This window comes from Mauremys reevesii, linkage group 1 (genome assembly GCF_016161935.1).
Source record: "Mauremys reevesii isolate NIE-2019 linkage group 1, ASM1616193v1, whole genome shotgun sequence".
NCBI lineage: Eukaryota > Metazoa > Chordata > Testudines > Geoemydidae > Mauremys > Mauremys reevesii.
Genome location: NC_052623.1, coordinates 229773179 through 229784654, shown reverse-complemented (window position 1 = coordinate 229784654; position 11476 = coordinate 229773179). Strand labels below are relative to the sequence as shown.

At 40.6% G+C, this 11476-nt stretch overlaps 1 protein-coding gene across 1 annotated transcript in view; it reads right to left on the bottom strand.

The window, feature by feature from the left end:
- Nucleotides 1-3779: 3779 nt before the first annotated feature.
- CD9 (CD9 molecule) overlaps nucleotides 3780-11476 on the bottom strand; it is a 33492-nt gene continuing 25795 nt past the window's right edge. Inside the window, exons 5-8 of the mRNA XM_039519974.1 lie at nucleotides 9855-9947; nucleotides 8568-8657; nucleotides 5146-5229; nucleotides 3780-4080 (exon numbers count right to left, since the gene is read on the bottom strand). Coding sequence (XP_039375908.1) covers nucleotides 4015-4080; nucleotides 5146-5229; nucleotides 8568-8657; nucleotides 9855-9947 — 333 coding nt within the window. The 3' untranslated portion in view covers nucleotides 3780-4014. The remainder of the gene's footprint in view (nucleotides 4081-5145; nucleotides 5230-8567; nucleotides 8658-9854; nucleotides 9948-11476) is intronic.

Here is an 11476-nt window from a genome sequence, read left to right as displayed (position 1 = left end):
GTGACTTTTGCTAGTGCTTGAAGAAGTCCTGAATGCTGCTAGGTTGAACTAGGTCATTTTCATACAGCTGCTGACAAGCAGAAACCAGAGCTGTGGATTAGTATATGATCATAGTAATTATACAGCAGCCCTCAGGCACAAGCCACCTTCTAAACATAGAAACCCAGCAAACTTAGCTCTGGACTGTGCTGAGTTAATGTTCACACTTGTCTGTTTCTTAGTTTTAATAGCAGTTTTTCTGATAAACAGTACCACCCTTATTATTCCCTCCCTGAGGGCCTGGAAACATTTGTGTTACTGCATGGAAGGGAGAAGGCACAGGCATCGGTAACGTCAGAGATTTCTTCATTCTTCTACAGGCCAGCTGACACTATCAGTGTGTGCACTCCTATAAAGCCAGGGCACACTTCCAAAATGGCTGCAGGCTCCCTGCACTCTCCCTGCTGCTCCCTTTCTTAAAGGGACAATGAGCTTTTTGCACTATCCAATTTTTAAAACCCTTGTGTCACATTTCCAGCTCTTCCCTGGTTACTTACAATACTTGAATGTTTCTATTAGTGTATTCAATTGTTATTTGTGCACATGGCATCACCCCTCACAAGGTGCCTTGAAGGGAACTGCCCACAACAGGATTAAGGGGGAGGAGGGATGCTGTGAAGATGGAGAGAGGCAGACAGAAAACTCCTCCTGGAGGTTCCAAAGGCAAAAGCTACGGAAGCAAGCACCTGGACAGAAGTCCATTGGGCAGCAGGCTAATTTACATTTGAGTGTGGGGGAAGAGAGATTCAGTTTGTGTAAGTCAGAGTAGCTCTATGGGAAGTCAATGGAACCCATTTATGCCCATGGAGCTTTACTTCTTGTTTTAATCAACAGGCCATAGCACCACAAAACCGGGATGTCTTAGTATCCTAGTTATATGCCTTTGTACCGGTCTTACCAGATCTTGTTGGTGTTTGTGTTGTTCAAATGCCTTCTCCTGAAGTGAAGCCTGGGGAGGGGTAGTTTAATACATTTAGGTCAATACCACTAGAAGAGGAAGAGAAGAATGAACCCAGCTGAAACCAAAGGAAGGTGGTTTAGGTCAGCAGAGCCGGAGCATACTTACAGGTTTTTTTCCACTGGCCTAGTTAAAATCTGGTAGGCCTATTGTGAAAACTGAAATGGATCCTTCATGTAAACAAGCGTCCAGGTCCTGTTAAGTCTCATCTTAAATATGGCACCTCTTACAGCACTGGGCTCACTGCCTCCATGCTGTGGTACTGGGAGAATACCATGTTTGAAGGAAGGGTGTCACTTCCTGAGTCACCAGTTCCAGCAGCACATTAGGTTTTCCCCTCAGGGAGTTTCCCATTCAAGGAGGGAACCAAGCCTAGCCGTGCTTGCTTTGAAGCCCTTTCTGTCTGTGTAATTTGTAGAGTGAAGCTGGAGAATAAAATGTGCTAGAGAAGTGATGTTATTAGCATCACACTGAATGATGCATGCACAATTTACTTTGTTGGTTTGGAAATAAAGTTAGGAACACTTGAAAAACTGCAGGTTAAGCATGAACAGCACATGACTGTCCTGAAAGTACATGCCGGGGTACAATTGTCTACATAGAATGGAGGCATGGACACATTCAATAGATGCAAATTCAGCTAAGCTTTAAGAGCAGGTGTGGTGCAGGAAATTCAGACTTTACTGAGAAATATATGCACCTTCTGGAGTCTACACACAGCATGGTGAGCATTACTTAGTATAGCAACAATAAGCACCTTAATGTTTGCTTCTCCACACCTGTGCAGAGAACGTAGTGAACGCATTCTTTATGTTGCAGTAGCACCTAAAGACCCAGGTTGAGATCAGGGCCCCACTGTGCTAGGCACTACACACACATACCCCCCTAGTGAGAATCTGTTTCAGACCTTACAGTGTAAGTAAGAGACAAATGGTGGTGGGGGGGGGGTAAACTGAGGCACAGGGGTGCTGTGACTTGCTCAAGGTCACACTGCAGGCTCAAGCAAAGTAGAAATTAGAGTGCAAATCTTCTGACTCAATCTAGTGCTCTAGCTAAAACTTCCTTTGTACAGAACCTCTGCCAGCTTTCCCCCCCTCCCCCAACCTTAATGCAATGTTCAGAATGTACCTGCAGAAAAGGCTGATAATTCATAATGGCAGTATTAGCTTTTCTCCTTTGCACAGCCGTAGTATTTCAAATGTCTGCTTCTGTATACTTCAATTACAGTGGCTGCTGGAAGCAGCCACTATAATTAAGACTGAAAAATAGTTTCTATTATAACTTTGCTTTCAGATGGAAACATGAAATTTGGCACACAATAGTCCAAACAATGTTTTGGTAGGTTTGGAAAAAGAACACATAAAATTAAGTCATTGAGAAAGCTGAGCATGCTCCGTGAGCATCTGACTGAGAAGTTTAGTGAAGCATTATGACATCAGTGCATGTTCTCTCTGTAAAGCCAGACATTAAGGCTGCTGCTCTGAGGCTACAGCCTGGACAGTTTGAATGAAGCATCTTACTGACACAGCAGAATCCTTCCCTGCTGCCCTTAAAATGCTAATCATTTTAAAAGGAATTTGTGCAATGTTAAATGTATTTGAGAAATAGTGTGATTAAAAGCTTCACTTTACACATGTATGCACAAAAGGTAAAGAGTCAACATTCAACCTTGACTTGTCATTTCCTAATTTAAATGCTGGGTTTTCCTCACTGTAGATTTGTAAAAAAACGAAGCACTGTATAGATAACGTAGCAGAGTTGACAATAATGGGGAAAGCCAAGTTTTTAGAGAAGCATTTTGCTTTTAAGCTCTGATCCTTACTACAGTTGCCAACCCTTCTGGATTGTCCTGGAGCCTCCAGGAATTAAAGATTAATCTTTTTAATTAAAAAGTGTTATGTGATGAAGCCTCCAGGAATATGTCCAACCAAAATTGGCAACCCCATTAAACACAGCCTTCATTTACCTTTTTGCCATTTACAGTAGAACCTTGCTAAACTCATCCCTTCTACCATTTTGGTGTGAGAGTTACAAGTGAACACAGTAGTTGTTGCCAATTGAGTTGTGTTCCTTTTGTGATATTGAATTTTGTTAACAGTGAGTTAACACTTGAGGTAAAGAGGGAAGAGTATGGGCAGAGCTGTTTGCCAAATATAATTCTTCGTGCTTTTAACTCACTGTGTTGAAAGTGAAAATGCTTCATTTTAAAGAGCCACCCCTCGGGTCTAAGTGAAAAAAAAACACTGGAAAGTCTTTGGGGGAGGGACTGTCTTTTTGTTCTGTTTGTACAGCACCTAGCACATTGGGGTCCTGGCCCATGACGGGGGCTCCTAGGCACTGTAATACAAATAGTAATAGGTTCCACCCAGAGGGTGGCCTTGAGACACTTACATTAAACTGAAAGGTGCTTAGCTTTATGCTACCCATTTAATGTTGATTACTGCAGTGCTTTAATAATGCTAATAGGTCAGATTGCCTCTCACTGCCAGCTATTCTACCCCCACCATGCTACCCTCATCAAGAAAAGGATGAGGGGAAAAGGGATGAGGTGCAGGTTTCTCCAAGCAGAAACTGGTGCAGGGTCAGTCTCCAAACCTTCTGTGCAGGGTCCCTTCTGTGTGCAGACTGCTGACAACATGGTTTAATGGAGGGCAGGTGCATGTGGGCAAGATTAAGAACCTAATCACTCTGCATTTAAGGTCTTAATCTTTATTAAGTATCAAATTGTCTCCAACATAAATTACATCCTGATTATGATAAGTTTCAAGAAACCAGACAGCCATTTAAGGACAAATTGTTTTATGTACAATATCTTTGACTTTAGTCTAACAAATATAGTACCTTTTACTATTGGATTTTTAAAAAACTTTATAAACAAAAAAGCAGTAAGTAAAACATCGATACCAAATAAAGCATTAAAAAAAGGTAACAAATATATAATTTTAGAAATGCTTTAAGAATGCTAAAAGTTAATAACAGACATTTGTAGAGTGCAGAGATCTTCTTTGTTAAATCCCTTAGACCATTTCTCTGGTTCTGCGGATAGCACAGCAGAGGATCATGCTGAAGATCATGCCAAAGATCTGGAAAAGGAGGAGAGCAGACTCATTTAGAATACATTATAGGATTAGCTTTCTGGTGATGCAGCTCTCCCAAAAACATAGGCGTGAGTGCTCTTGCTCTCCCTGGCCTATAGGCCAAGTTACTTCCACTGTGTATGTTCTTTTTCACAGATGATATTTATTCCCTACCACCCCCCACCCCACCCTCAATTATGAAAGCCACCACCATGACCTCTCTTTGATCTTAAGGGCAAGGGAAGGCACAAAAGCACCTCTCTCCTGAGATAACCTGAGGTGCCCCCTGTAAAAAAAGTTCCCCAGCCCACTCTTGGGAAGAAGTGTGTGGAGAAATATCAGGTTGTGCATTGTCCAGCTATGCTAGGAAGTGCTGATTTTCCACCAGTTTCTTTGGAGACAGCATGCAGGATTTTAGTGAGTTATTAAAAACAGTTGTTCTTAATACAGCTTAATCTCATTCTCTGCCTGGCACAAATTTCCAAGTGCCCGAGTACTATATTATCCACGAGAGGAGGCAAGATACTCTAACTTCAAACTGAATTAAAAAAAAAAATTTATATATATATATAAGTTTCTTAGCCCAGTTTTCATGATGTGACTGGCTGGGTAAACAGCTAGCAAGGAAGAAAGGGAACACGCTAGTATCAATCAGACTTTTCTCTGGGGTGGGGTGGGAGAGGAAAAAGATGCAGTTGTATTATAGTCAAAGTATCAGTCTTCAATTAAACCTCTCAAGTGAAACAAACACACAATATTTGCTCTTGGCTCACAATTCTAGGGTCCCTAACAGAGTATTTAGAGTGAAAACTAAAAAGTACCAAAGCATAGCTGTAAATACCATTTGCTCAGATGGCAGACTACATAATTTAAATCAATACAAGGCACACACTATTGTACTGCAATTGTAGAGGCAGGGTTGTTCTTGGTGACATTTTTGTGTGAGGAAGGATGAGAGGATTAGATCCTCATTGTAAGGTATCAGATCAGTGGAAAAAGCACATCTTAACTTGAGAAGGCCATCACAATTTTCCATCAGATTTAATTGACCGAAAGGATCAAGAAACTTACCATTACCACAGCAATACCAATGCCAACTGCTCCAATCACATTCAATTTAGAAGTAAAGACCTCCTCAATGGCTGCAGGGCATGGCTGAAAAGAAGGAAAAAAGAAAAGGGTGGAGAGCTTATCTTAAATATTGTTTTACATATATGCAGTTTTGACTTACAAAATTATGTGGTACTATGAGCAGCACTACACCTTGACCTGATCAGACAGCACATGCTGAACCTGATCCAACCACAACAGAAGCAAATATTTATCTCCTGAAAGTGGCCTGCAAAGAAGGGTGGGAAAGGTGAGGCGGGTTGCCTTTAAAAATGGATGCAGAATTCCCCCCCCCCCCCCTTGCTTCTATTGTACACTAAAACGTTCAGGTTTTTTCTACCCTAGAAGAAAAAGGCCTTGTCTAGGGTAGGCTTTTCCCCACACTAGAATTTCCAGCCACTATTGACAGTGATTTAGCAACAATGGTGGAAGCACTAGTGTGTACACATTACCAGCAGCTGCTAACTTTTTAGCTGCTATGTTGCCTAACCCTGCTTGGAGCAGCCCTATACAACATAGTTGTTAATACTCTAGTAGCTGACCTGTGTTAGCACTTGAATTGTTACTACAGTTTTAAAATAAGTGTCTCGTGCACACGACTCATGGTAACTAGAGAATTAGTGAAACTGTGACATCACAAGTTACTGAAAACCAAGCAACTGTGGTCTTATCTGTATTCAGAGTTGCACTAAACTAAATGTTGTTTTAAACTAGTTAAACCAATGCAAAGCCCGATGTGGATCCTATGTAATGAGCTAAAGCACTGTACTGTTTCAAAATTTAGGATTCAAAGCTCATTTCCCACAGTGGTTAGTCCTGTTTTAGGCCAAAAGTTTTGCTTAATTAAGGAAGCAGGGTTTCTGTAATGACTTTTAAAACAAACAAACAAACAAGCCAACCCACACAGGACTAGGTCATTAGCTTACTCCAAAGGCTCTACTAAGACATCCAATGGACTGCCGTTAGTCTAGCTCAGTGGTTTTCAACCTATTTACCATTGTGGGCCGCATCTAATACTACCCATATGGCCCTGAGAATGTGACATGGGACACAGCTCTGTGCTGATTGAACCGCAAGTGGGCCAGTTTGAGAACCACTGGTTTTGACCTGTTTGGCGCGAGTGACCCTGCCAGGAGTTAAGCTCTCACCAGCATAGCTCTCAGGTTATAGGGAAATCTCACCCTCCAAATTAAACTTCAGATATTTAACACCATTGTAAAGTCAGTGTTACAATATGGTGCTGAAATCTGGAGACTTAAGACCTTACTAATCTAAACTCCAACTGTTCATAAAAAGCTACCTTAGACAAATCCTCAATATCAGATGGCCACAAAAAATAAAATAAATCCGTCACACATTAAGAACTCTATTAGAGGACGAAACGGAAATGGATAGGACAGGAAACAACCAAATGAAAATGGAAGTGGCTAAGCCATACATGGAGGTAACACCTAAACATCATAAAAGAGGCGCGTTAGTCTGAAACCCCCAGGACAAGAGTGGGATGAGGTGGGCCATGGATAACATGGAAATGCACAAAAAGAAAGCTACCAAAAATGACACAGGAAGAAGCTAAGACTGCAGCAGGAGACTAGCAAAGATGGACGTCAGTGGTGAAGGCCCTATGTTCCGCATGGAATACAGAGGCATAAGACAGAGGTCTGAAATTTTAACTCCCATAAAAAAAAATTGGAGGAGGCTGCACTTAGATGCTTTAAAAATAAATAAATAAAAGAAAAAAAACCTCCCCCTATTTGAGGTACACCAAAATAACTGTATAAACTACACTATTAGTGGTAGCAGGCATCAGAACACTAGAACATGTGCTAGCACAGTAAGCCGAATGTTTAAAATAAATAAGGTTCAAAATTCTACCATTTATCTGGTTTCTGGTCTCCTCACTCCCTTAATCCCAGCAACCCTTGAACATTCCTGAGTAGCCCTCTGAATTACAACAAGCACCACAGGCTTTTAAGTGGAGATGAGGACACGTGAAGCTGCTAGTCCTTATAGAGCACTCTAAGTTGTGGTTCTAATTAGTATTGCTTCACCTTGTGGGAGATCATATGCTTGTAGTAACCCAAAAAATGGGTGGAATGCAGCAGCACCTAGAGCAGGGGTAGGCAACCTATGGCACGTGTGCCAAAGGCAGCACGCAAGCTGATTTTCAGTGGCACTCACACTGCCCGGGTCCTGGCCACCGGTCCGGGGGGCTCTGTATTTTAATTTAATTTTAAATGAAGCTTCTTAAACACTTTAAAAACATTATTTACTTTACGTACAACAATAGTTTAGTTATATATTATAGACTTAGAGAAAGAGACCTTCTAAAAACATTAAAATGTATGGCTGGCATGCGAAACCTTAAATTAGAGTGAATAAATGAAGACTCGGCACACCACTTCTGAAAGGTTGCCGACCCCTGACCTAGAGGATACAAATCAGCAGCACAGTTTTATAGCTGCATCAGCTAAATTGAAGGCGTTGATAGAATTCATGTTAATCATGAAGGAAATGTGGTTGATGTATTATACTGTATCTGTACATCTGAGAGTCTCACGCTGCTTTTACTTGAAAAGTTAATGCATATTAGTGCCCACAAATACATGGATTAAAAACTGTTGAAGTTTCTTCTGCCGGCAGTGTACAGAGTAGTTTTCGCTTTTATAAATAAAAGAGAAGAGAATTTGTTGGAATGATGGGAAGGATAAAAGACTTATTTGTCTAGAAGGATCCTACAGGGATCTGCATTAACCTGCTGTGGCACCTTGACAACAGGATTTCATGGGGTAGCCAGAGCAGAAGAGCACTTGCTCCATATGATGTGCTCACCTAGAGGAAGCGCACCAATTTCCTCCATGGTTAGTTCTGTTTTTTCCCCCCCCTCATTAAAAATTCAGACCTGCAGTTTCATTTTCACATGCTCTGTCCATCCCAGCTGCAGATCTATGGCTGCAAAGCCATAGTGCAGCATTACTGCAGACCGTTTGAGGAAGGGGCATGGAGCAGGAAGAGGAAAAAGGGTTGTGAAGACATGAACACAAGCATGCAGGCGCTCTGGGTGAAATCATGGCCCACTGAAGTCAGTGGCACAATTCCCGTTGATTTCAATAGATGTGGTGAGGATTTTCTATTAGTCCTTAGGAGGCCATTTCCAGACTGGTAGTAGAGGCCCCCCCAGCTAGATATAAGTGGCTCTGCATCCTGGATATTTTATATTTATATAACTGAGGAGAGGGGAGAAGGAGGGAGTCTTCCTAGGGAAGGGGATTATCTGGCCCATAGTTCATTATTCAGAAGTGTACTTCTCTAGTCTGTTCCCTGTCAAATATAGGTGTAATGGCATGGAACAACTATATGCAATGAGTTCAGTTTTCAGTTACCGTTACTGTAAATATTTCTGATCCTTCCTTCTTAGGGCAGGTATCTTGTAACAGCAGATCAACAGTTCCCAGCATACCACAACAGTTTAGCTACAAGAGAAAATAGAAAAAGGAAAATCTTTAGGAACCTTGATATTTTAGATTTTTATCTAAAACAAGCAAGACAGGTTACTTCATTCTGGTAAACACAAATATCAAATAGAAGGAGTTTCAAAGAGTTTGACTGTGCCATTAATAGTTTTATTTTAAAATAATGGCTGTGTTAGCATTACAGTAAGAGTGAGAATTTGAACAAGTCAGGAAGTAAAGAGTTCTTTTAACTGTAAAAGTGGTTGCATTTGTGTTATGTAGCACATATAACAGTTTTGATCACAGTTTATTTTATAAATGACAACATTGCTACAGGAACTTTAGTTTCCAAACTTCTCTTTACATTCTTAATTAAAGATTTCTTTACATCTACCCCACACCTAGAACAGAAGAAGTGTCTGTGACTAAATCCTGTGTACAGTTTGCTACTGATATTATCTAATGAAGTCAGAGGAGTTTGTTCAATAATCTAGCTGGCTTGTGCAGTTCCACATTTGTGCAAAGATGGCATCACACCGTTTACACATGCTGTTTCATAGTGCCACGGGTATGCATCTAATGTATCAGAATTACTACATTCTACCCCAAACTAATAGGCATCTTAAAAGTCAGCAAAAAAATGAAGATGTGTGCTGAAAGCTAATCTTGTCATACAAAACTTGGTTTATTTTTTTCCCCAGTTTTAGCAGAGAAACTTCCATTGAGGATCAGTGACAAATGAAGTTTTAGATTAAAGATGTCTGAACATTCTCTTAAATGGGGGATGGCTCAAAACTTAAAAACACCCATGAATTTGGGTCAAGACCATGTATGTGAGACGTCCTAAATTCTGGACCCAAAAGGAAAAAAGTTTTCAGATGCTCAGGAACTCACAAAAAGTAGGGACTGTTAGAGCAAAGACCTTTTTAAACTTTAATGTTATAGTCTTTGCCACCATGAACACCATTATTAGAGACTTAAAAAAACAAAAACAAAAAAAACCCTCCCACAAACACACACCACCACCATATTGCGTGGGTACTTAATAGTCCCCACCCCCCCCTCAAACTGCCATCTCTCTGTAAATTGCCGAAATTGAAGGCTAGACATCATAATTAAGAGATGATGTTTCACTTCATTCTTAATGTATTATGCCCGGCTTCTTAAAAAACAGACATCTTGTACATTTAAAAGAAATAAGTGTGACCATATACTTACTGCATATTGAAATGCTTTCAGGGTTTCTTTAGCTGCTGGCTGATTCCTCTTATCATAGGTTTCCTTGTAAAATTTCTGTACTTCGTCAATAATCTACAAAAATAGCACAAAGCTATAACGCTGTTTTACCTTGACTTATGTTACTTACAGTAAAACTTTTCCAGGACAAAAAGTAATTAAGCCAGCTATTTTACAATTTAAATGTTTCACCCTAGGAAGAGGTAAACATCCTCCATTTCCAAAGAAGTCAGCATGATAGGCCTCTAAAAATATGCATGAGCCTTAGAACAACAAGGAGATAGCAAAAGGAGGAGTTGAAAAGAGAGGTATAGCAAGATAAAGGTTACAACAGTGAAATATGGTTACGAACACATCATACTAGTTCTTCCAATTTGTGTTTTTGGTTCTGCTCTGATACTTGACAATGAGTAAGGAGATACCAGCTTTATCGTGTCCCTCTAAATCTTGAGGGAATCTGATGGGGATGAAAACTAAGACTTCATCCGTCAGATACATGAGAGCAAATCTTTACTTATCTAGCCTTGTTTTAGCAATGGACAAGTTTCCCTGTTGTACAAGAGGAGGAAAAACAAGGGAGGCTACCAATTCAGACATCTCCATAGATTCTTAAAGTTTTTGGGCCCCAATCCTGCCACATGTGTTTGCTTAGCTTTGTGCATTTGAGTAGTCGCACTGAAGTTAACTGGACTACTCACATGCCTAAAGGGTGAGGCAGCAAGCCTTTGAGCCTGGGTCAACAGACTTGGGTTTGCAGGGTTAATGCTAGTGTGCTAAAAATAGCCATGTAGCTATTGCGGCTCGGGCTGGAACTTGGGCTCTGAAGCCTAGGGAGGAGGGATGAACTTCACACAGCCTGAACCACAACTTAAAAGCACTGACTACATAGCTACTTTTAGAGTGGCAGCATGAACTTTGCTAGCCAATGTCTGTTGACCTGGACTGGGAGACTTGATCCTGTAGAAGCAACAAAGAATCCTGTGGCACCTTATAGACTAACAGACGTTTTGCAGCATGAGCTTTCGTGGGTGAATACCCACATCCTGTAGGTGTACCCTAAGTGTTTGCAGGAATGGGGCTGAAGTCAATTACTATACAGTGCCTTAATTGTAGTAAAACAGAACCTTGCTAATTTGGTCCAATGCCTGGGAATCTCCTCCAGAGTTTTTCAAAGTTTAAAGAGCATGGATAATGCATTAAGATATACTCTGTATATTATAGTATATTGTAGGGACTTTCAGTACAAAATCTGTGACTGAGTGCTTGTCCACATAGGGAGATTTACCAGCAGAATACAACAGTATGATTATACTTTTACATTTACACTAGTATAGCTGCCTGTGTGGACACACACTTATTCTGGATTATTATTATATATATATATATATATATAAAAAAGAGTGTCTGCACAGGGAATTATAAAGGTAACGTGCTACTGATAAATTTCCACATGTAGACATGCCCATAGTCTTTGCTGAGAAGAGGGGAGAGACTGCATTGTTGTGGAGAAGTGTAAGGATTAAGAAAATTCTCCTGTATCACGAGAGAGTTAAAAAGTTTGACCCATTATACCTCTTGCATCCTTGGGAAAGATTTTGTGTTTA